A 26,282-nucleotide genomic window follows, 5' to 3' on the forward strand; every position below is an offset into this window, starting at 1 on the left:
AAAATACAGATCGGATTGTGACACTGTCCTGCTTAAAAACCTCTCCAGGGCTCATCATCACTCACAGGATAAAGCCTAAAAAGCCCGAGCCTAAAGGAGCAAAAAGTTTAAGAACACTGCTGGCCACGGTCTGGGGAAAGAGGCTGTCAGCACCGCCTCCATGGACGGCCACTTAGCATCATTTAATAAAACTAAAAACGCTTGTGCTCTTGGACCCAACAGTTCCGTTACGAAGAATAGGTCCTATAGATGTATTTCCACGCGTCAATGGACTTAGGGACAAAAATGTTCACTGCAGCACAGTTTATAACGGCAAAACTAGCGATGACCTAAATTCCGTCAACAGAACCAGCCCGGTGAATTACAGTACATCCATATTCCAAATAACTAAAATAAATATCCAAGTAGAAAAGCAAGGTGTGGACAGAAAGGACAATATGCAACCTTTGTGTGGCAAATGTACTGACACATATTTTTAAATGCAGGGAAAATAGTTCTGGAGGTATGCTCAGCAAACCCGTTCTGGCGACTGACTTCAGGAAGAAAAACTGGGTGGGGGGGGAGTCCAGTTGAGGACGACAATATTCTCCATATACCTGTTCTACTTTTTAAATTTTATACCATATGCACATGGGCACATATCCAACAACGTTCAATTTAAAGTGAAAACAAATCAATTACACCTCGTGACTAACGAAGCCCATCCTTCCATAAGTGTCCCAGATCTCTCTTCCAGGTTCATCTCTTGGGTCCCTCTGCCCAACACCACTAAGTTACGGTAGTGACCACTGTGCTATTTTATTACTACTTGGTGTGTTTTCTCTCTGCTGGACAGTCTCAGCCTTCTCCTTGCCCACCTGAAAGAAGACCCTCTTCTTGGAAGACTTCTGAGTCTCCTCTTCCGCGTACTCCCCCCAAAATCAATAGAGGCTCCCTACGCTATGTACCCACAGCAAATGTACCTGATTGTATCGGGATTCCCTCATTCTGTGTGGTAGGGTTTCATCCAGGTGGCACTGTTAATGTGTAAACCCTTCCCTTCCAAAGAGATGGACCCAGCACAGACCCTGGATTAGAGGGGCTGCTGGGTAACTCTATGGTAAAGGATCAGTTGAGTAATTTCTGTACACTTCTGCAAAGGATGACCTCTTTAGACACTGTGGTGTATGTGTGCGTGTGTGCGTCTACATCTGGAACCATGTGGAGATATGAGAAGGACTGCCATGTATTCTTTAAAATAACCATGGTGTGAGCAGGGGTGAACCCAGCTGGTTCTGTATGAGCTTTGTCACTACAAGGAAGAGCAGTAGGTTTAATTATCCATCCGGACCTACTGTCTTCCTCATAAATTCTCAGAGATTAGGGATGCAGTCTGCTTCACCTCTGCACCCAGCATGGGCTCAAGCACATAGGAGATTTTGGAATCAACTACTAATTGACAATACAATGGCTTCTAACCCTCAGAGTGGGACATGGTCCCAGAGTGCTGGCTTGGGGAAGCAGGGACTAAACCAGGAGCTTAACAGGAATGGTGAGGGCAATGTCTAGGACCTGGAATCTCCTTCCTCTGAAACCTAGACCCAGGGCTGATACTGAGGCTTTAACATCTTTAAATGCTTGGTAGATTTGCCAGGAAAACTATCTGGTCCAAAAGACTTCCTATTTGGATGATTTTTAGCAACAAATTTTATTTCTGTAACAATTATAGGATTATTCAAGTTATCTCGTTGTTTGCAAGAGTTTCATAGCTTGTAGTTTTTAAAGAGTTGGTCTATTTCATCTAAGTTGTTGAACTACGTGCAGAGTTTTTCATGATGGGCCTTGATTATCCTTTTAGTACTTGCAAGATCTCTAGAGAAATTACCCTTCACTCCTTTTAAAAAAAATCTTTTTTCTAAGGATTTATTTATTTTAGAGGGATTGAAAGAGAGAGAGGGAAAGAGAGAACATGAGTGGTGGGGAGGGGCAGAGGGAGAGAATCTTCAATCAGACTCCCCACTGAGTGCAGAGCCAGACACAGGGCTCAATCCCATGAACCAAGAGATCAAGACCTGAGCCGAGACCAAGAATCAGACATCCAACTGCCTGAGCCACCCTGGTGCCCCTAAAAATTTATTGAGGTATAATTGGCAAAGACTGTATAATTTAATGTGTACCACCTGATGTTTTGGGATGCCTATCCTGTGAAATGATCACTATGATCAGGCCCTTCTTTTACCTTAATGCTGGTCATTTGTGTCTTTTCTCATTTTTTTCCTTTGTGAGTCTTGCTAGAGGTTTATCAATATTACTGATTTTTTCCAAATAACCAGATTTCGGTTTGTTTTCTCCATAGTTTTCTGTTTCCAATGTCATTGTTTTCTGCTCTTTTTTTTTTTTTTAAGATTTTATTTATTTATTTATTTGACAGACAGAGATCACAAGTAGGCAGAGAGGCAGGCAGAGAGAGAGAGAGAGGAGGAAGCAGGCTCCCCGCTGAGCAGAGAGCCCGATGCGGGACTCGATCCCAGGACCCCGAGATCATGACCTGAGCTGAAGGCAGCGGCTTAACCCACTGAGCCACCTAGGCGCCCTCTGCTCTTTTTTTTATTGCGTTCAGTTAACCAACATACAGAACATCATAATTTTTTGATGTAGTGTTCAATGATTCATTAGTTGCACATAACGCCCAGTGCTCTTTTACTCTTTCCTTCCTTCTCTTTGTTTTGGGTTTATTTACCTCTTCCTTTTCCAGTTTCTCAACACGGGAGCTTAGATTACTTAGACCTTTCTTATTTTCTAATATAAATATTTTAATGTTATAAATTTTCCTCAAAATTCTTATTTTCCTCAAAATACTTATTTATCCAAACTTTTCATGTGTTGTATCTTCACTTTCATTCAGTTAAAAATATTTTCCATTTGCCCTTAAGACCTTCCTCTTTGACTCATGAGAGTGCGTCATAAATATTTAAAGCATTTTGAGAGTTTCTTGTTATCTTTTTCTGTCATTGATCTGTTGCTTAAGTCCCTATTGCACAGAAAACATACTTTGTATTATTGCAATTATTTTCTATTTGTTAAGGTTTGTTTATGACCCAGGATATGATCTATTTGGGTGACTGTTTTACACGCACCTGAGAAGAACAGTATTCTGTTGTTACATGGAGTATCCTATGCATGTGTTAGACCCAGTCAGTTGATAATGTTGCTCTTTTCTATTCTTATTCATACTGATTTTCAGTTTATTAACTCAAGACATTACTGAGAGAACTTTAAAGTCTCCAACTATAATGCCTGATCTTTCTGTTTCTCCTTCCTGTTCTTCATATATTTTGAAGCTCTGTTGTTAGAGGCAAACACATTTTTTTATTATGTTTTCTTGAGCGGACCCTTTTCTCATTATATAATTCACAATTTTGCCCTGGAGTCTACGTTGCCTGAAATTAACAGGGTCACTCCAGTTCTCAACAGATTAGTGTTTGCATAGTGTATATTTTCTATCATTTTATTTTTTGCCTACCTGTAATATTATAGTTGAGGTCAATTTCTTGTAAAAATCCCAGCTTTGAGAATGTTATTTGATCCATTCTCACAATCTCTCTTATTTGTGTGTTTAGACCACTTATATTTAATATAATTATATGTTTGCATTTAGGTCAATTATTTTATTATTTGTTTTCCATTTCTTTCCTCTGTTTTTTCTGTCCTCCATTTCCCCTATCCTGTCTTCTTTTAGATTATTTGAACATTTTTAGTATTCCCCTTCAATTTATATGTTGTGATTTTTACTTAGTATTTTAATTTTTGCTCTAAGGGTTATAGTATATATACTTCCCACAGTCTATTTGGAATCAATATTTAACTCTTCAAGTGAAATGTAGTCATTTTATCACCATATAGATCCCTTTGTCCTCTCCCTTTTATGCTGCATGTTTACCCCAATATTTACCATTTCTGTAGTTCTTCCTTCATTCCTTGTGATACAGGTTCCATTCCAGTATCATTTCCCTTCTATAGGTAAAACATACTTTAGCAGTCTTTCAGAACAGGTCTGCCAGTGATTTATTATCTTAGTTTTATCAGGTAATGCCTTTATTTCACCTTCAATACTGAAAGATGTTTTTTGCTGAATGTAGATCTACGAATATAAAGACACTTCCTTTTAGCAGGTCTATTATTCCACTTCCTTTTGACCTCCATTGTTTTCAATGAGAAATCTGCAGTCATTTGAATCATTGTTCCCCTATAATGTGTTGTTTTTCACTGACTACTTTCAAGACTTTGTGTTGTCTTTAGTTCTCAGCAATTTGCTTATTGCTTCTTGGCATGGAATTCTGTAGGCATATCTTATTTGGGATTTGCTGGACTTCTTGTGTGTAGGTTTGTGTCTTTTGCCTAATTTGGCTAGTGTTCAGCCATTATTTATTCAGGTATTTTTTCTGTACCACACCCTTCTCTCCTGGGTCTCCAATAACACAAACATTAGATGTTTTGATATGGTACCACAGGTCCCTGAAGGTCTGTTTATTTCTCTTTCTTATCTTTTTATTTTCCTTCTCTGTTATTCAAGTTGAATAATATCTATCGACCTATCTTCAAGTTCACTGACATTTTCCTGCCATCTTCATTCTGCTATTGTGCCCAGTGAGAAAGTGTTTTTATTTCAATTATTGTATTTTTCAGTTCTAAAATTAAAATTTGGTTCTTTATATCTTGTATTTCTTTGCAGAGACCGTTCTAGGTTTCTATTTATTTCCAGAATGTTTACCCTTACATTTTGTCATATTCTTATAGTTGCTGACACTAACTGAGATAATTTCATTATCTCTGCCATCTTGACACTGGCATTCTTTGTCTTTTCCCATGCAAGTTGAGATTTCTTGATTTTCCATATGCCAAGTTACTTTTATTATATCCTAGACATTCCGAATATCATGAGACCCTGGTTCTTATATAAATCCTACGGATAATATAATATTAATGTTTGTGTCTTAGCAGATACTCTACTTGGTTGTGTTCAGGCTGCAAGTTTCATTCAGCCTGTTGAGATTGTAGTTTCAGTGAGAGTTCCATTTTTCAATGCCTTCGCAGTACTATTCAGACCAACCAGTGTGTATGCCACTGGGGACCAGTCTGGGACCTGGATGATGGTCTTTTAGTTCCATTCTCAAAGTTTTTGATACAGCATGCAGAACCAGATCCATGCATGCATAAATAGCTTGGGGACAAGCCCAAGAATTTATAAACAGCTTATGAAGTCACTTTCTCAAATGTTCCTTCTCCAAGATCTCTCCTGTAATTTCTGGGTCCTTAGGGCTCCTTTTTTTCAGCCTCTGAACAGATAGCTGGGGCTTCATTTATTCATCATATACTTTCACACATGAACCTGTGTCCTAGGCCAAGAAAGAGACCCAAAAGAGAGAGAGGAAAAAAAAGCAACAGGGATTCATCCTACTGTTTTGGGAGACCACAGCTTCTCTGAACAGAGAGAAAGATTCCCTCCCTCAAAGTTTGACACCTGTGGCCTCTTCTGCCATTACTGTCACTACCAGGAGATTCCTTTCCTATTCCTCAAGCTTGATGTACAGTAGAGAGCTTCTCCTAAAGTAAAGCTGATCCTTACTTCTGAGTTTCTGATTGAATTAAGACCAGGACAGAGAATACTAGATTTAAAAGGCAAAAAACCAAACAGGAAAACACTGCTAGTTCTAGGGTACTTTGAAGTCCAGTCTTCCCCAGTCTGCCTACTATTGTTTACCAAAGTCCTCAAATAGCTGCACCAAGCATTTTGCCCAAGTTTTTTAGCTGCATTCAATGGGAAATATAGGGTGAGTGTTTGCTCCATCTTATCCAGAACTGGAAATGTTATAACAACTAGCTTCATACTGATTATTGTATCTTTCAGTTCTGGTTTTCCAGTTGGTTGATTTTTAAGTTTATCCCACTTTTTATAACTTCTAGTTCTCTGAAATTTTCAATCTTGTCTGGAATCTAAGGAATCTACATACTCAGATCAACATCAAGTTAATTTAAAAGTCAAGTGGAGAAATTCAAATAACAAAAATTATTTTTAAAATGTAGATTCATACTCAACTAACCTCAGAATAGGGAAGGAACACTTAAACCATGGGAGGTGGTTCAATAATAAATGGCAGCCTATATAACCATCAGCGTTTTCCAGAAAATTTTTAGGGACCGTGAGAAAATGTTCATGAAATAATGAGAAGGAGGGGCGCCTGGGTGGCTCAGTGGGTTAAGCCTCTGCCTTGGGGTCAGGTCATGATCTCAGGGTCCTGGGATCGAGCCCCTCATCGGGCTTTCTGCTCAGCGGGGAGCCTGCTTCTCCATCTCTCTCTGCCTGCTTCCCTGCCTACTTGTGATCTCTGTCAAATAAATAAGTAAAATCTTTAAAAAAGAAAGAAAGAATGAGAGGGGAAGAAAGCAGGATATGACTGAATCAGAAGAGCAGGACACACTGAATTTGTACTGCATATACAGAAAGATTGGTAGCTACATCACGATGCTTCTCGATGGTAGAATTCTAGGTGAGCTGTTATTTATCCCGTTGAATTTTTAAGGGTTCCCCCCATATTTGTCACCACGAGCATGGGTGTCTTTCAAGAGATTTTTTAAAGACTTGGTAGGATGAGAAGATGAAAAACCAATCAGATTCAGCCACGAAAGAGCAGCAGGTTTGGCGTACGCCTAGACGTTAAATGCATTTTTCACCTGTGCGATCTATGTCACAATTTTCTAAGTACAGAAAATAGAAGTCACACACACATCTTGCAAGGACCGTGGAACCAGGGCGGGCCGCCTCTCCTGCACCTGCCACTCCTCTGAGAGGCAAGGAGAGCCCTGCTGGGAGGGGGCAGGTGGCCTGGCGCTGGTGTCCCCTCCACTGTGGGCAAGGAGGCCGCCTTCGTCAGACTTGGCTGCTGGCCTGGTCACTTCCCGAATGCGCTCCCTGGGGGCTCCTGCCTGTGGGCTGGGTCAGGCACACGGAGCAGTGCCATCAGGGCCACTAGGAACTCAGTCCACCAGCTGCCAGCATCCCCAGAGACCAAGTGTGAGCGCTGAGTCACCAACCTCCAAGAGTCTGGCTTGAGGTCCGCCCCCTCCCAAGCCCTCTGAACCTACTGTCCCCACAGACTAACTCAGCACCACTCTTGAAATGCCAGAAGTTCTTTCTGTGGGAAGGTCAGTGCCCCCTTTGCCTATGAAGCTCTGTCCCCCACGAGGTCCCGGGGCAGGTAGCTTGTCCCTTCTGCCGTCTGTCCTCCCTCTTGAAACACGTTCCCTTTCTGCCACTCAGAAGAAATATGGCCTTTTTTCTGCCCACTGTGAAACTGTCTCCCCAAAACTCCTGTGAAACACCGTCTGCCTCCCCCTTTGGGGGGCCTGGCTGACTCTTGATCTTGGCTCAGGTTGTGAACTCAGGTTCATGGGATCCAGCCCCGCTCTGTATGGGGGGGTAGTCTGCTTCTCCCTCTGGCTCTGCTCCTGCCCTGCTCACTCTCTAATAAATTTTTAAAAATAATAATAAAGATGAAATACGGTCTGCCCTTTGCCTCCTGAGACATGCAGCACTGACCAAAGGGGACAAACTTCCCTCTGTCACTCTTCTCAATCCTGTTCCTCCCTCTCTGCTCCCTGAACTTCTCAGTGCTGTCGCCCACCTCTTCTTTGAACAGTGGATACCCCCATCCCTACCTTCCCTCCATTGGCCACCTGATCCCCTGGAAATGATGGCCTTCCTGTTCCCAGATAAAAAAGGGGGCCTCAGTCCCCCACCTGTCACCCACCGTAGAAATCATCTTACTCCTCCTGCCATTTACTAGTTCTTAACACGCACCAGGCCCTCCGCTGAGCCAGCAGGCTCTCCCAGCAGCCTACGACGTACGTAGCATTTTTATTCTGATTTTACAACTTGCCCCGAACACCAGATGTTAAGCAAAGTCAGAATTGCAAATAGGTACGCCTGACTCTGAAATCTTAGATTAAAAACCCAAATTAAACCAGAATTTCCTGGACAGTTGATATTTGTAGAAATCTAAGCATCCAGGTTGAGACCCACCACACCCTACAGCTCACCCCTGCTCCTCAGTCTCCCCATGAAACACTGTTGCCTCAGTGAACCCCAGGAAAACCCTCCACTGGCTCTTTCCTCCCCAAAGGACATAGTTTCCCTCCACCTCCGTCTGGAGATTGGCTGGGGCAAAGGCCAGGCCTGTGGTCCTCTGCTCCCGGCTGGCACTCGGTCACCACCTCACCCCTTCTATAAATAGCCCACTGCTCACTGGCTGCCGAGCTGTGGGAGCAAGAGTTTCCATGAGCTCAGCTTCCCAGAGAGGCCCTCCAGGTACCCAACACCCACACTTACCTCTCCCGAAGTCCTGTGGCCAGCTGGACCCTGTAGGGGGCTGTCCCGGGGGCCGTGTCTCCGCCGGGCAGGGGGTGTGGGCACTGGGGCCGAGGCCTGAGATGGGGCCTTCCCTGAGCTCTGGGCCCCTGGTTCTGGAGCTCGGCTCGGGGAATGATCGGGCTTGCTGTCGTCGGTGGGCTCCCCTTTGGGCTTCGGAGGGGCAAATCTCTTCCTGTTGAAAGGCCTAGTTGTCTGGGGGGCCGAGGCGGTGGGCTGGGCAGGGGCAACAGCCCCCCTTTCCCCTCCAGCCTCACTGGGTACCTTCCCGGGGGGCCTCTCTCCAGGTGCCCTGCCGCCTGGGGTCTGGGAGCCCTCTTCCCCCTTCGGCGTGCCTGCGAGGGTACTTTCCAGATACATGTCCTTTAGAGAGAAATACACTTGCTGGTCTGGGCCTGGGATGGGGGCATCCCGGGCCTGCTCTTGAGCGCCCACAGCCGGAGCGGGCTTCCTGGTGCTCTCTGCTCCAGAGGACCCCGGACCCTGTGCAGCCCTGCCTCCCCGCCGGGTCTGGACCTGCTCCACGTCCGCAGGTCCCTGCATCCCGGACTTGTCTGAACTAGGGGCACGGCCTTCAGGAGACCTTGGGCTTCGAGCCGCCTTCTCTGACTCTGGCTTCTGGAGACCCTGCTTAGGTTCCTCATCTTTCTTCTTTTTCTTGGCCCCAGACTCTGCTTTGGGGGCTCGCTGAGGCCCCAGCTCCATGGCCTCGCAGATGTACGTCAGCAGGGGGTGCTCCCCGTCCTCCCCATTCTCGGGGGCCGCCTCCCCGTTGGTGGTCACTTCTCCAGGAGCGAAGCTGTTGAGGAGGCCCAAAGCTGGGTGCTGAGCGGGCTCAGCCTCTTCCTCCTGCCACGCCGCTGGGGTCCTGTCCTCAGCCTCCCGGGCCGGGGCTGAGGGGAGGGACGCCTCGTCCCGGCTCAGCCGCCGTTTGCGCTGGAAGCGGTCGGGGCTGAGCTTGCGCAGAGTGTCGGCGTCTCCCACCACCTCCTTCCGGGGCTTCCAGCTCTGCTCGATCTCCCGCATCTTTGCGGCAGCCTTGAGCTTCAGCTTGGCGAACCAGCGCTGGTGGATCTTGTACTCCGTCATGGTGCCGACCTCCAAGACCCCCGAGCAGGACACGATGCCCTTGGTGTTCCGGGCAGAGGCCTGGTAGATGGCCGCGTCTTCCTCTTGACACCTAAAGGGAGGGGCGCGAGATGCCCACTCTCTCCTCCTGCCAGGTGGGAGGCCCACCCCGCCCCCCGCGGCCCGCGTCTCCCAGAGCTGAGCATGCCGCCCCGCCCCCCAAAGTCCCGCCCTGAGCACCCCACCCCACCTCCGACGCCACAGCGCTCCGCATTGCAGTTGGGGAAACTGAGGCTGGCCACAGGGAGGGAGCTGGCCCAGGTCATGCTGTTCCAGAAGGGATGAGAGGTGAGGCCCAGGAGTGCTCCCTGCAGAATCAGGTGACCCACACAGCCACACAGTCCTTACTTGTGAAGTAAGGACACCACGGGAGCTTTTTTGGGTAGCTGACCTCATGGAAAATGTTTCTGGGGGTTGGGACCTCCTCTGCTTGCGCTTTAATCTCCGGCTGTCAGAAGTCGTCCCACCCCGGCCTTTGGAGATCCCAGACCCTGGCAGGCAGGCAGCTCGCCAGCAAGTTCAACTCAGCAGCAGAAACCCGCCCTGCACCCCTAGATCCCGCCTGGGCCATCAGCGCACAGCCAAGCCCATCTCTGATGGGGCCACAGGCCCCCAGGAGCGCAGAGAGAGCGGGACAGGTCGCGTGCCCCCACCTGTAAATGTGAAGCGTGTGGCGGTTGCCCTGGTGAGTGATCTCGTACTTCGGCAAACCACAGTAGCGGTCCAGCTCTATGTCATCTTTGTACCAGGTCACCTCCGGCTCTGGGTATCCTAGGAAGGAAACGGGGCACTGGGTTGCAGGAAGACCAGGTCCAAAACAGTGGGAGGAGAGAACAGGATGCCGCAGGAGAGAACGGCTTCCCCAGACTACCTGCCCCACTCGCAGGAAGAAAAGGGCTATCATTTGGCTCTGCCTATTCTTAGAAGCTAGCCCAGGTCAAGGCTGAAAACTGTTCCCCTTCAGCAGCTGGAAGGCAAATATGGAGGAGAAACTTCCTAGCAGAGAAGCAAGACGTTTCCAGAGAACCTCAGCTGGTAGTAACAAGCCCCCTTCCTTCAGTGTCCTGACCTGCATTCTCAACTGTGGTAACGGCTGTATCCTCAAAGGTCTCCCCCAGTACCCCAACACCGAGAAAACCTCCTTCTTTTGTCCTAGGTTGCTGCAATGCTGGCCTCATTTGCTGACACACCAGAACATCCATCCATCCATCATCCATCCACATTTCCCGACCCACTCATTCACTGCTGTGGCCCCTTTTCTCTGGGGACGTCCAGCTCTGGCCACAAGGAGCACTTCCAACTGTTAGAGTCACCTGTCCTGCCTCCTTCCCCACACGCCTGGTGGGTCCAGGAATGGACACCCAATCAGCTCACGGAGTCTGGTTATTTGACCTAGGTTTTAGCAATCAGGACCTAGAAGCAGTCTAGCCTTGGGCCTGGAGCTAGAACTTCAGAGGGATGCGGCCAACCCCTCCACTCGGACTGGCCTGCGGTGAAAAGCAAGAATGAAGGGGATATTGAGGGCAGGATACGAGATAGGAGACAGACAGATGCTCCCAACATCCTTCCATAGACTGGCTCCATTCCCTGCCTGGGCCCCGAGGACTTCCTGCCTATCAGTCCCACAAGAAGCCCCCAGCCTTACCAGTGAACTCTGCTTCTAGCCGACTCCCAAATGATTTACACTGTTGATCTGAATTCAAAGACCCCTAGCTCGCCTTCCCTCCAATTAGGCACGTGCTGAGCCATGAGAGGGCTATTACACCTACAGAAGCCTGGCCGGCAGGGTGTCTGCTCTTGGAGAACCCACGGTCCAGTAGGAAACCTAAGTCAGGGCACACCCGCTCCACCTTCCTGCATGGATGGATCCGCAGCGCACACGCCTCTCCAAAGCTGTCCTCACTGGACCCCATCTCCTCTTGCCTCGCCAAGGACATCTCTCCAACAATTTTTCCTGCTCTCGCCTGCATCAGCAAACGGTTCCCCTCTGTGACATCACCACCCCTGGCACGCAAGCCTGCTGCATGAGTTTTACAAGAACGTTCTCTGCACTCTGTCTTCCTCCCTCCCCTCCCATCAGGCTTTTGTGCGCACACAGCACCAGAATCCTGTCCGTGGAGGTCACTCCTGACTCGCACGTCGCCAAGTTTCCTGGCAATTCTCATGCCTCATCTGTTCAGTCTGTCGGCGTCGATGCCCACTCCCTGGGACCTTCTCACTCCTGGAGCGCTCTCCCTGCCTCATGGGCCACTCTTTCTAATTTCCTTCATCCGTCCCCCTCAACACCGGAGCCTGTGAGCGGGAGGTGCCCAGGGCTCGGGCCCCAGAACCGCTTCCTGCTCTCTCTCCATATAACCTGAGGTCTGAGGCTGACCGGTGGGCTTTAAAGATCTGTGTGCTCGCCACTGCCACGTTCGTACGTCCAGCCCAGACCTCCCCCCTGAACTCCTGGTTCCTGATTCTGACATGTGTCTGACAGCACCCCTGTGAGATCTGATAGGTCCGGAACTTACCATCCGGGCCCAGCTCCTCGCGCCTCCCTCCAGGACAGTTGTGACATAGCTCGGTACCCAGTGACTTTATCCTTCTAAGTTGATTTGGGCCCCAAATCTGGAGGCATTCCTTTATTCCTTTCTTTTTCTCACACCCATGCCATCAGACAATCCTACGGGCCCTTCCTTCAGAATATATCCACCACCTGGTCCCTTCTCGCCACTCCCCACCACCAAGCAGTCCCCAGCCCCGTCTCACAGGTCAGTCTCCGTATTACCCCCCACTGATCTCTCTGCTCCCGCTCTGGCTTCTGTTCAACCCCCATCTACACAGCAGCCAGAGTGAGCCTTTGCAAGTCAAGTCAGGTCGTGGCACTGCTCTGCTCCAAACACCCGGGAGCTCCCATTCAGCGCAGGTTCTCCCGATCGGTGCCCCCCACCCCACTGCCTCATTTCCCACCACTCTTCCACTCTGGGCCTTGCTCGATGCTACCCACCCCCCAACCCTAGCTACAGGGTCTGACCGGCTCGCCTCTAACACACAGCACAAGCCACCCACCTCTATTCCCTCACTTTCTTTTTTTTTTTTTAATTTAAAATTTTTTAAAAAGATTTTATTTATTTATTTGACAGACAGAGAGTACAAGTAGGCAGAGCAGCAGGCAGAGGGAGAAGCAGACTCCCCATTGAGCGGAAAGCCCGACGCAGGGCTCGATCCCAGGACTCTGGAATCATGACACGAGCCCAAGGTAGTCACTTAACAGACTGAGCCACCCAGGGACCCCTATTCCCTCACTTTCTGTCCTCACATTACCTTCTCGGAGGGGCCTTCTCTCCCTCCCAGAAGCCTCGCCCCCCGCGCCTCTGCCCCTCTCACTATGTTTAGTGTGTAGCACCCATTGCCAGCTGACAGGTTACACACAGAGGACTTTGTTAGGTGGCGGACACCCTCGCCAACCCCCAGGGGAACATCGGTTCGTGACTTATCTGTGTTAGTCACCGCTGTGTCCCCGGTTCCTAGAATAGTGCCTGGTCTGGAACCAACGCGCATTAAATATTTATAGACAAATACACGAAGTGCTCTGGGTGCCGAGAGGGGACCAAACAAACACCTATGTCTGGAATATGGCAAAGGCTTTATGGTGCGAGCGGCCCTGGAACTGGTGGGCGGAATTTCAGAAAATGTCAAGTTCGGCGTCTGCCCCCCCCTTCACGGCAGGAGTCATGCCCCTGTGGTGCCCTGTGTCCCTGCCTATCTCTTCTAGACCCACGTCCCACGTGCGCAGGAATTCTGTCTTCCCTGCTGTTGTGTCCCCGGCACCTAAGTCAGGGCCTGGCCCAGAGCGGTCACTTACCAAACCCTGACGGAGGAGGGAGGGAAGGAGTGAGAGAGCAAACAAGCAGGAGACAGATGGGGCCGGCGCGCCTCACACAGGAGCCGTAGCAGTAGCGTGTGGGGGTGGGAGAGAAAGGACATGCCGGGGGACCGCGTCCAGGAGCAGGGAGCACAGGAGGGGAGGCTGTGCTACAGTCGGCCAGGAACAAACTCTGGGCAGCCCTGACTGTAAAGCGAGCCCCATGTTTCCACTGTGAGCTAAAGCCCCTGGTTACATCACCGCGCGGGGCCGAGGCCAGCACAGGTGTCCTCTCCATCCTGTGTGATGACCTCATCCCTCCAAGGGCCGGGCTCAGAGCCTCCAGCCTCATGATCTGCCCAGTAGGGCCTTAACCTCCAGGGCATCTGAGTCCATCAAGCTGGGACAGGGAAGGAGATACGGAACGGACCCCACCAGCCCAAGGCTGAGTTCGCAGCCCCCGTGGTGTCCTCTGATGCCTCTTCACAAAACGGTGGCCAACCTGGCAGCTGGGGGCTCCGTGGCAGTCATGGGTTTTTAGAAACACTTCTATCTGGACAGAAAACATTTCCTTGGGCCATGGATGATATGAACTATATCCTAAAACACACAAAACAACAGGAACGGCCCTTCCCTCCCAGCTGCATACACACTCCGGCCCATGCATGTGTGTCCACAAGTGGGCACGCACACACGTTCGGCTCTGGCCAGGAGAGCCCGCAGCGGTCCCACAGCCTGGGGCTTTCCGCGTCCCCCCTCCCCCTTTCCCCCTGAGACCTCTGCTTCACAGGCGACAGGCCTAAGTCTCGAACCCAACCTGGAGACTTGCAGCCTTGTCCCAACCAACCCCAGTTTGAGAAGCTCAGGTGGTAGGGATCATTAATGATGAAACCCATGTTGGAGTTCTCAAAGAGCTTTCGAACGGTTCTGTCTGGCCCTCCGCACAATCCTGTGAGGATTCTTCACACTTACTAAGGACTCACTACGGGCCAGGTACCGAGCTGAACATTTTTCTTGTATTATGTAATCATCGCAAAAATCCTACAAGGAATATACTGTTATTAATCCCCAATTTAAGAAGAGGAATTCAGGGCACCTGGGTGGCTCAGTCGGTTAAGCATCTGCCTTTGGCTCAGGCCATGATCCCAGGGTCCTGAGATCGAGCCCCGTGTTAGGCTCCCTGCTCAGCCTGCTTCTCCCCCTCCCTCTGATGCTCCCGCTGCTTGAGCTTTCTCTCTCTCTCTCTGTCAAACAAATAAGATCTTAAAAATAAAAAAATAAAGAAGAGGAATTTAAGGCCCATGAAATGAAGACTTCTGCCTAAGATCATCTAGCTAATGATATGCAGAATAACCAAATTCAGACCCCTCTTCTCTATAAAGCAGGCAAGTCAGGGGGTTTGATCTGTGTTTCACACAAAAGTGAGACAGGGCTCTGGGAAGTAAAGTGACAGCCAGAGTCACAAGGCACCTGGCTTCCTTTTCCCTTTACTGATGCTCTTTCTGGTGAGGATTCTGGGACCAATATGTAGGTTTGTATTCCCAGCATTCATTGTATTAGACTCATTTCTCTAAGAAAGGTGTTTCTCTGGAACTTGGTTCTGTCTAAAGGCTCAGTCACTGTCCAGTGTCTTTGGCTGCTTCCGCCTCCTGCCTCAATGTCTATGCACACCTACAGGCACATACACCAACACAGAATCCACAGAGTTGAGGAGAGTGGGGGAATGGGCCACCATGCTGGACAAAGATGGGCAACATCAAAGTAGCTTTCTGACCAAGGGAGCCCCTGGGGGAGACAGCCAGAAAGCAGAGTCAAGGTCTACCATCCCCCACTCCAAGAGGGGAGAGACTCTGGGTTGTATAATCCTTCTCCAAGACCACAAGGACTTCTTTCAGAGCTCAGCCAGCAGGAGAAGGGGCACAGACTCCTCTTCCTCATGCGGTCTAGGTTCTGACCCCCCCAGAAAGCATCACCTGCTGCTGGCAGGGGGCCCTGGTGGGGCTGACTCATCACAGTCCAGTTTAAGGAAGGAATGCTTCCGGCACGGTGGGAGGAAGACAGACACAGGTGGTCATTGTATCTCCACGGACACAAGCTGGGATCACCACGTGAGTCTCCCGTGGAGGCCGGTCTCAGCCACAGACCGATCTACCATCTACTTCTCCAGATCAGGAGACTCAGCTCCTGTCTCCTTTGTTCTCTGCTTTTTCTGGATCCTGCTTCCCCCTCCCCCTTCCTTCCTCATCCAGTCCACATTCTTGCCTTGCTAACTGGAAAAGGCTTATTGATGGTGGACTATGGCGATCACAGAGACCTCCTCCTTAATGTACTGCATAAAACTCAAGTGACCTGAGATTTTTTTTTATGTGTGGGGGACAAGGAGTGGGGAGGAGGAAGTTAGGGACAACAGGGGACTAAGGTATGAATGTTAGCAATACCTAGAGCTCTGGAAATCTTATAGCCCCAAATAGGAGTGCTAGAGACCTGGGCATGGCAGGTGCTCCTGAGCAGAAAGAAGACTGTGGCCTTTGTTGGCCATCATGAGACATGGATGATATCTCAACTGAGGGGATAAAGGTTTGCTCCTTTGGGTTGGGCTTAAAACAGGGCCAAGCTTTGGGCGCCTGGGTGGCTCAGTGGGTTAAGCCGCTGCCTTCGGCTCAGGTCATGATCTCAGGGTCCTGGGATCGAGTCCCGCATCGGGCTCTCTGCTCAGCAGGGAGCCTGCTTCCTCCCCTCTCTCTCTCTCTGCCTGCCTCTCTGCCTACTTGTGATCTCTCTCTGTCAAATAAATAAATAAAATATTTTAAAAAAATAATAAAATAAAATAAAACAGGGCCAAGCTTCATAATGACAATGGGGGGTATTGAATAAAATGCCCCAAGATTCTGGAAATCAGACTCCTGTCTGGCTTCTCCAACATCCCTCTCAGAGTCCATGGCTGCGAAGGGTAGAAAGGAAGAGGGAGAGAAGGGAGACCCGTCCCCGATGCCTGCCCCTCTCAGGCGGCCCAGGTCCCCTGCAGCAGCTGCGACCGAGAGGAACAGGCATTTGGCCAACAGGTACTGAGCGCCTTCTTTGTGCTTTTTCCAGAAAGGCAGCGTGTGCCTGGTTTGCACTCTATCCTCACAGATCTCACAGTTTTCCTGGAGGAGCAGAGAAACAGATACAGCAGGAGATTTCCGTGGCAGTGCTAGAGATGGATGATGTCCTAGAGGATAAGCCATGTGGTCTGGGCTTTGAAAGATGAGACGGAATTTTCCAGCAAAGGAGGAGGCTTTGAGGTAAAAAGACAGAATGAGCATATCCCCTGTTTTCACTCTCTCCACTATGAGTACTCTAACGAGATTTTTTTAATTAAAAGACATAAAACCACAGGGAAGAGGAGAACAGATGAGGCAAGCAACAGGAAGACCAACAGTCTGGAAGTCGGAAAGCAGATGGACAGTGGACACGGGCTCTACAGAGCCTGGACAGCTGAACCCTAACGTAGCAGTGGGGGAACAGAGAGCTACCCTTTGAGCACTGGAAAAGCCCCCGAAAGGCATAATCGCAAGCAATCACTTGGGGGAAAGGGAAAGGTGGAGAGGTTATAAGGTGCAAGAAAAACCATCAGATCTCTGGATCCCCTCACCCCCTCCGTACCGCTAGGTAACTACTTCTTCCCACCCCCATGGCCAAAGGTGAGGATGATTATCTGGAAAGGTACAAGTTTACCCCGAGGGTAAGCCAGCACAGCTGAGAGCACGGCTACTCTGTAGGAAACGAAAATGTAGTAATTGTGTGCATAAAATGAATGCTCTCTGATGAGAGCCCACCCAACCCTACAATCTGCAAGCTCCTGGAAAATCTTTACCCGCCCCCCCAGGCAAGATAGGGGAAGAGTATTCACTAGGGATGCTAGCTAGCCCAAGATGAAGGGATTAAAGAAACTTGCCTTCTCATTTCCCACAGTGGCTGCCAGATCTCCCTACAAGGAAGCCCCAGGTTTTCAGGACCCTCCTGCTTCCTCAGAACCAACAACCAGATTTTTGGTCTCCACTCTTAACCATTATCTGACAGCTAAGGATCGCCAGGTGTCTGAAGACAGCCTATAGTCTACGGCCATACCACCCTGAACGCGCCCGATCTCGTCTGAAGACAGCCTATACATAGAAGACTAAGGATGAAAACAAATTAAAAAAAAAAAAAAAAAAAAGCTAATTGGAAGGAACTCAAGCTATGCAGGGAGAAGGAAACTTTTAGAAAACTATCATTACTAGTGTCAGAGAGCTAAGAGGAGATGGTACATTCATGAAGATCAGGATGCCACAGGAAAAAAATTAAGAATTTCTTAGAAATTAAAAGCCCAGTGGAAGAGTAGAAAGAGAACACTGAGGAAATCTCCCAGAAAGAGAGCAAAAAGACATATAGATAAAAGGAGAAGAAAGGAAAAGAAAAGGAGAGAATGAGTCCAGGGGAGCAGATATCCACGTAACGAGAGTTCCAGAAGGAAGGAGCAAGAGAAAACAGGAGGGACAAGCCAACATCAAAACGATCTCAAATTTCCCAGACCTAGAGGCCATCAATTACTAGATTGAAAGAGTCCAAGCACGCCCCAGGTTGAAAAGACACTCATATCAAGTTACATCCTTATGACACATCAGAACCTTCTTACAAGCTTCCGGAGAGGAAACAACAAACAAACAAAACCAGTCTCCTGTCAAGAATGAGGAGTTAAACCATCTTCCTGCTCTGAACATTAATGTTGGGAGAAAGAAGACAATGCAACAACGTCTTTCAAAATGCTCAAGGACAATGATTTTCAACTTAGAATCCTATAATTCCATACCCAGCCAAACTCTCCATCAAGAGTAAAATAAAAAATTTTAAAAAATCATTTTTTCAGTCAGGAGTTGTCTAACATTTACTTCCCACATACTCTAAGAAGCTACCAAAACAAGAATGTAAATCAAGAAAAAGAAAAATGTGGACTATAAAAACTGGGAAATTTGTCACAGGAGAGAGGTAAAAGGGACATACAGGATGATGGTTAAGGGAGGTCCCAGGGTGCCAAGTGTGCATCAAGTGCAGAAGGCAACTGAGTCACACTGGAGCTGAAAGGCTCGAAGGAGAGATAGGTGACAAGTGTGTCATCACCACGCCTCCTGTTGTAGTGCCATCTCTGGTAGGATGTCTTCTTACGTGATGACACTATTGAAGGATGTAGTTCAGTAAAGCCAGAGAAAAAAAACAGGAAAAAGGAACATATGAGATCCAGGAAACTGAATCAAACCCAGGAGAAAGACAAAGAGAAAACTTAGGATAACAGCTGTGTGTCTTGGTGTACCTGGGTGGCCTTCGGCTCAGGTCATGATCTCAGGGTCCCGGGATCGAGCCCCGCGTCAGGCTCTCTGTTCAGCGGGGAGCCTGCTTCCTTCTCTCTCCCTGCCTGCCTTTCTGCCTACTTGTGATCTCTCTCTGTGTGTCAAATAAATAAGTAAAATCTTAAAAAAAAAAAAAAAAAAACCTGTGTCTGGGTCTAAAAGGCCACCAGTTGAAACAGAAGAACAGAGATCTCCAAGAGAGAGGTCTCCAAGGAAAGCAGCTGACAAGAATACTGAAGACAGTCACCTTGTAGGAAACTATAGTTAAGAGGCTACTGAATGGGATAAGAAAATCTAGCAATAGATAGCAACAAAACAAAACAATTAAATGAAAAGTTAAAGAAATACTAACAAGTAAAGAACAGAAGAAAGAAATGTAATCGTAGTATACTACAATCTTGAGTTATGAATAATAGTGCCTAGAAAGAAGGTAAACAGTAAATATTGATTTAAGCAAAAATTATGACATTACATTACATTGAGAAGATAAGTGAGGAGAAACAGAGAAAATGAAGACAGAGCTAATTTCCTATCTACTGTAACAGGAAGATCAGCTAGCATAGAAACCCGAAGTCTCAAAAGTTAGCAACAGTCACACTATCACTCAGCATTGTGGAAATGTATACCCTTATAGCTAAACGTATACACTAATAGCTAAAAGGGGAAAACAGTTGCTTCTAAAGACAAACCGGTAGGAGGAGTGAACACTGTCCTTTGATGCTAGCGTAATTTAAAGATGCGCGTTATGTGCATGTATGCATTTGATTACATAAAAATTAATTTCCTTTAAAAAGAAGAATGAAGGACCTTCGATATAGGGAACATAGCAGACGTGAAAGCATACATCTGTGAAAGAGCCAGGTTTGTCCAGAAAACTGTTAGCGCCACAAGTCACAAAGCGGGCGTAAGCAAGCAGCCCCAAATGCTACCGAGAGCAGAACTAGCATTTCCTTCTCACCAACTTCGCAGGCTTTGGCAAGTCACCTAACCTATTTTGGGTTCTCCGTAAACCTGGACTAACAATAGCACTTACTTCACCGGGTTTTGTAAGAATCCAGGGACAATGGAAACAGATGAATGTTGCAAGACGGGTCATGCCACGCAAATGTAAGGGATATTGGCAGAGGTCTGAGTCCCCTGGAACAGACGGGGTTCTCTGCCTGGAGCTCAGAGGCTTCTGGGTCAGGGTGAGAACTACCTGGGGGAACCCAGTCCCAGAGAAGCTGTTTAGATGGCTGGGGCAGACAGGTCCCCCAGAATCAGGGTGTGTCACACCTGGAAACCACCAATGCCTTTGATTTACTGGGGAAGCTGGGGGACTCTCAGAGGGACGCTTAACCTGGGCCCCTTGGTCTGATGGCTGCACGGCTGGGAGGGGCAGACCCGCAGGCCCACAGACAGGTCAGGCTGGTGTGACAGGAGGTCTGGAGGGGAGGCCATACTCAGGGCCAGCTTTCGGGTACACCCACCCCACCCTCCTCCCTTCCCAAGGACCATCACTCTGCCTCCAGTACTGCCAAATCCGGCCGTGGAGCTCAGGGAAAAGCGAGTAATAGTAGTCTTCATCTCTAGCACTTACATGGTACTCACTGTACACCAGGCACTATTCCAAATGCTTTGCAGGTTTGATGCAATTGGTCTCACAATAATCCTATAAGGTTCCTACTGTTATCATCCCCACTTTGCAGATGAGGCACTGCAACGTCGTGCAAGGTTCTGCAACCTCTTCTGTATCACATAGCTGGAAAGGGGACGGATGCGCCTTCCAGCCAGGTGATCTGCAGCCAGAAGCACTAGACATCGCTGTCTCCCAGGCTTGACACGCCCAAGCCTCAACACCCTCAACTCTAAAACGGGGATATTTGGGAAAATAACCTCAAAAACCTTTTTCAGCTGGAGAGCTTCTTCCCTTACAACTAAGAATCATTAGTTGTCTATGTTTGCCCAAGGGTTTAGAACCTTTACCGAAGATAGGTTCTGAAGAAGCGTGGGGTGTTTATGTGGCTCCAGAATGGGAGGAGAAAGGGACCCTAGCCCACTCAGGGAGATTCAGCTGGACACAAAGCTAAGGAAACTAATATGAACTTGCCCAGTTTTGTGCAAAGAGCCAACCCCTTCTGTGCCTGGACCCACAGCCCCCCGGGACCCTTCTGTGTGCAGTGACCCTGGTGTGCATCCTACAGAGGGCTTCATTACCTGTGACGATGCAGGTGAACTTGGCGTCACTGTCCTGGGACACAGCCCGGGACTTGAGCGTGGTCTCGAATAGCGGCTGGGTCTCCTCTGTTAGCTGAGCAATGATGGAGCAGAAGGTGCTCCTAGGAGAGGCAAAGAAATTTTCAGAGTGGTCTTCCCCCTACACCCCACCAAGATATCTGGTATCGCCCAGTTCAGGCTGGTGTTGTCCAAAAGCAACTTCGATCTTACCATATCCATCCATCATCCCGTGGCCACGGCTCCAGTACCTGAGCAAGTCTTTCTTCGAGGGAGCCAGATGTCCTGGCCAGGCGGGTGGCAGGGATGGAACCGAGGGGCTGGATGGAATCCTGATCCAGACCCATTCCAATAGGCAGGCTTCTGACCATGGGCCAGGCTCCTAAGCATGCTGAACCACCAGCCCTGGCGTCTCCTTCCCATCCTTGTCAGAGGGCCTTGCTTTACCCTCTACCGTTTATCTTCAGGAAAGCTCGTGCATGGGGGTGGCACACATTCGGACAGGCCCAGCCTCGGAGATGAAGACCCCAGCACAGCAGGGCTTCCATCCATGCCAAAGAGGGAAAGCCACTCAACCCTCAAGGAGACACAGTTCCGGGGCCTCTCCAAATGTTTGGGCTCAGAAGAAATGCCCCCGCATGTATGAGCATAGATCATAATAGACAACGAATAAGGCAGCCAATGCCCGGGGTCCAGATCCAAGGGTAGGCTCTCATTCATTGGGGTGTCAGGAAAGAGAGTCTGCTCTTGGACCCTCTCTGGACGCCACATGCTTGCGTGGATACATGGCTTCCAGCTCTGAGACCAGCCAGCGGGACTGCCAAATAAAAAGACCCACCCCTGCAAAAGCCAGGATTTTGAGTTCCATTGTGACGGTCTGCCTCCCCAAATTCAAGGGCATTTGCAGGCTCATGGGAGTCCAGCGTGGACTCACCAACACTGCTGATCCCATCAGGTCCCCTCCTTCCCAGGCGTGGGAAGCAAACCACCATGCCAAACCCTCTCACGGGCCAGCAGAGACACAATGCGTCCCTAGGCGTGAAGCGTTAACCACACAGCCAGGTCATCTGGTGCCCAAGCCGTGCCCAGCCCTCCCCACGCCCCCAACTCAGACAGCCCATTGTGAGCAGCAGTGAGGATGGTGAGGGGAGAAGTGATCAGAAGCAGGAGGGTCTGCCTTTCTCTGTGCCTCGGAGGAGGGGAGGTCACCCAGGCAATGCGTGTCTGCTCGAGCCCCTTCCACCAGGGGCAGCGGGGTCTGTGGGAACGCTGCACCAAGGGGCTATGACCCTGTGCTTGGTGGGGAGAAGCCTCCACACTCAACTCCTCGTTTCTGTGGCTGTCGTTCTGGACTTGAGGTTGAGGAGAAAAGTTCTAGCCCAGGAAACACATCTGGAAGCAGTGAGACTTCTGGACCAACAAGTGCTCCAGCCACGGGGTCTCCACGGGAATGCAGATGCCTGGGCCTCCAGGGAGTTGACAGTAGCCCTCCCCGACAAACACTACCCAGAAAGGGGACCCTAACTCTTCACACCCCTGAATGCTTGACCTGGGCCCGAAGTCCAACTTCTAGGACACTCCCTAGGACACCCTTACCTAGAACTCCTCTCTCATATGCAACTTTTCCTTCTCTAACCCATTCAGGAATTCACCTCCTGGACACTCAGGAACATAACATCTGAAGGCGTTTCTTGCTGCTCTCACACTAAGACAAATTTCTGACTTCGGGGCATACCAAATCCCAACCGACAGCTGCCCAAGGAAACTGCTGTGCCCAAAGGAATTGGACTTCCATGATGTCGCAGCTAATTCAAAACATCCCTCATTCTGTCCCCCCTCCAGAACCTGAATCCTATCTTACTCGTAAACATGAGCCTGGATCTAATACCAGCTTAGCCTCAAGGGATGGAGCTGCTTGGACGAGTCTAAGGAAATAAGCTACCGGAAATGGGCTACCGTGAGAAAGCAGGGAAAGTCTGCTTCGAGGAAATTTGCGGAGGCAGTGCTTGTGCTAAATATTCAGCAGCAAGTAGTTATTTTGTGTCCGTACTGATTTTGAACAGGAAAGAACACTCATCTTCTCAAACTTCCCACACTAGGTTCTAAGCTACATTATAGAAAATGTTTGCGTGGAAAAATCACACGTTAACTGTTCAAAGGCATGGCTAGCCGAAAGCCCTCTGGGAGGTAAGTGTGGGGTGCATTCAAGGAGACGGGGGAGTTCCTGCATAAGCTGTCCACTGAATGTCACCTTCCTTCTGTCCCCTTCCTCCGGACCACTCTGCCGGACTCTGGATGTGCTGCTTCCAGGGTCCTGGAGAGCCAGAAGTCCACACATCTGGCAATGGCCTGGTCCCACCCTGACACCTCCAAGCCTTTCCAACTCTGTGACTTCATAAGGAGATCACAGCCTAATCGTGTGTTTCTAAGGAACACCAGCATCACTGGCTTTTGTGGTGTTCGGAGGAACCTAATACTGCCCTTACATTAGCTTCTTTACCTTGCTTTAACTTCTAAGGTCCTTTCTCTTTTAGCACTTAGCACTCCCCTTAGAATTTGGCTGTGATGCCCTCTCTTCCACCCACCGAGACCCTGTACCAACCGAAGAACCAAGGTTCTGCAAGGCTCTCCTACAGCAGAGGATACATGCATGGTAGGTCCCAAGCGTGTCTGTAGACATTATTAGCTAGTCGGGGACCATCTGGCTCTGCAGGCCTATTTCTCTGTGTACAGAAAGTGTAGGCACCTCTCCCCAAATCTACCACAGTCTGGGATGAGGCCCAACTGGTGGGAGAGAGCCAGGAAATGTTCCCACTTTATGAAAGTCAGCTCAGCCAGTGGTAAAAAGCTGTCCCCAGCTCGGGAGGAGAGAGAGGACAGGCATTCTGTGGGTGAACCCCGACTGTGGGCCCACTTGGGTCCTGCCCTACTTCTGCAGCGGGTTCTGGGAACAAGCAAAAGCGGTAATGCACTAACACGGTATTCCCTGCCCTCAAAGAGTGCATGGTCCTGCAGGGGTGGACAGAGCCAAGGGAGAAGGGAATAAGAGAAAGAGGCGGTAGAAGAACTTAAGGGACTCAGGAGGAAACCATTTAAGGCAGGAACCATGGTCAGAAGATCGGCAATAAGGTGTGCAACCTAGATGTGGCATGACAAACACAGGGGGGACCTTGGATTGGGAAGTGGGTCCCATGCCTGGTGGCTCGCTGTCCAAGCCCCGTGGTGCCTCTCCCGGGGGCACAGAGACATAGCAGCAGGCACCTCCGGAAGCCTTGCCTATTTCTGGGTCCCCAGATGCCTTTCAGTGGCCCATGCAGGCATCAGCTCCGGCCCCCGTGGGACCCTTCCGTGCTCACAAGAGTGCCCTCTCACACTCCCCGCCCGCCGCCCTCCACCCCTCCCCTCGCCCCATGCAGCCTCCCCCGATAGTGCACAGGCTGTCTCCCGGAGGCCCTTCAACACCCAGACCCAAGAAAAAGAAGCAGTCAGAGAAATGTAATGCAATGTGCGTTTACCTTCCAGAGCTGGGGTGAGACAACCGGTTGCTTGATAAGCTAAGCGAAAACAGCAAATGGAATCATTAGGCCAAAAAAGCAAGGAAAGGAGGCGACACCAACAACATTCTGCGGAGTATTAATTGGCCACCATCTGGGGCCCAGAGGCCTTTCTATTAAAAGGGACCAGCTGTCTTAGTTGGCCTGCTCTGGTTAGCGAGTGGCCCCACCCCCAGACACCAGTGTATCTGAAACCAAGAGCTCATTAAATGCAGCCGAGTCCAGAGGGATGGTTAGGCAGGAAGAAGGCTCCTTGGGGCTGCGCTTTGAGAAAAATGCGTGCCAGGCACTTGGGTCCCTGGCCCCCAGAGAGGGGCTCAGGGCTGCCTGGCATGCTTCTGTACCCCGCAGCCCTCCAGCCTTGGGGGACAGCTCCTGCTTCAACCCTCGGTCTTTGCGGGAGAAGAGCCCCCATTCCTAGAAGGAGACAGGTGGCTTGGAAGAACACCCATTAATAGGTTAAAGTATGGTTAAAGGGGCCACACAAGGCAAACCAGCTAGAAGAGAAAAGAAGAGGAGAAAGACAAAGCAGTTAATTCAGCGGGAACCAGGAGGCACCCAGCTCCGTCAGACCAGCACACGGCCCGTGATGATGCCCACAGGCCCTATCAGCCCTCCTACCCCGGGGCAGCTCAAAGTGGACACTGGCCGGGGGGTACGTCGGCCACTGGGGGCAGAGGACCCACACAGGGACACTTGCCTTGCCTCTCCATCTTTCCTAATATGATCATCTCTGGGAGAGTCTAGGGCCACTGTCCCACGGCCCTTGGGGAGACCTTGGGGCCATTCCCTCCACACTGGCCCCCTTCAGCTGTCCCTACGTCTCCAACTACAGCATGTTCCACTGACAGCCTGTCCCTCTATAACCAACACCCAGAACTCCTCCTCTGCCCCAAAACACGGCTTCCCCTGCAGGGCTCCTGGGTTTGCGGCCACCTCCAGAATCCTCCCAACTGTAAATCTGCCGTTTGGACTCCTCCCTCTCCTCCAGCTTCCAAGTGCAGCTGGTCCACAATGCTTGGCCTTCTTTCTCCTTTTTTCGCTACTCCTGCCGTGTCCTGGTCGAGACCCCCCCAGAGCTCCATTTCTGAGGACCACCTCGGCCCCCTTCTCCTTCACCCCCCATATCACACCACTTCCCTGAAAAAGATGTGACAATCCCCCCTGTTGAGTCTCAACTCCTTAATTGGGCAATTAAGGTCCTCCCCGATCGGCTCACACCCCCATGACCACTACAGTTCTCTACTTCCTAACACCCATGTTCCACGGGAACCAGCCCTGTCCCTAACTGCCATGGACATGTCCACTGCTGACCTCTGAGCCCATACGTCCATTCTCCCTGCTTGGAAAGCCCTCCCTCCTTCCGTCTGCTCCGCTAAACCCTGTCTGCCCTGCCTTCCAGACCGAGCTCTTTCTGTAGCTTTCCTGCTCCCAGCACAGTGCTCAGCAGACAGCAGGCATTCAACAGCTGTTTTTGTGGAAGGGAGAGAGAGAGAGAAAGAGAAAGAAGGAAGAGAGAGGGTATGCACGAGCATCTTTCAAACAGGAAGGGTGCTGCCCCCCAGAGGGAGCCGCTGCTCCAGAGAAGATGGGAAGAGCAAGGGCGCAGCCGCCTTTGCTCAGAGCTTTAAAAATCCTCTGGAGGCTGCGTGGGCAGAACCTCCCATGGTTCCAAGACACTGGCCAACTCCATCCTTTCCTGACCATGAACTTCCTTTGCCTTTCTCCTCGTAATTGAGAGATTTCTCCTCTGTTGGGTCTGGATTTCT

General features: G+C 49.8%; 1 protein-coding gene across 3 annotated transcripts in view; it reads right to left on the bottom strand.

Annotated features, from left to right (window-relative positions):
- ALPK3 (alpha kinase 3) overlaps positions 1-26,282 on the bottom strand; it is a 49,815-nt gene that overhangs the window by 20,105 nt on the left and 3,428 nt on the right. The window contains exons 2-5 of one of the 3 annotated variants that reach the window (XM_045067300.1): positions 24,475-24,513; positions 20,942-21,063; positions 10,186-10,303; positions 8,366-9,584 (exon numbers count right to left, since the gene is read on the bottom strand). In XM_045067300.1, the coding sequence (XP_044923235.1) occupies positions 8,366-9,584; positions 10,186-10,303; positions 20,942-21,063; positions 24,475-24,513 (1,498 nt within the window). The other 2 variants (XM_013062037.2, XM_045067301.1) reach the window with 2 other exon arrangements.

This window comes from Mustela putorius, unplaced genomic scaffold, assembly GCF_011764305.1.
Source record: "Mustela putorius furo isolate JIRA1106 unplaced genomic scaffold, ASM1176430v1.1 tig00003875_pilon_pilon_pilon, whole genome shotgun sequence".
Taxonomy (NCBI): Eukaryota; Metazoa; Chordata; class Mammalia; order Carnivora; family Mustelidae; genus Mustela; species Mustela putorius.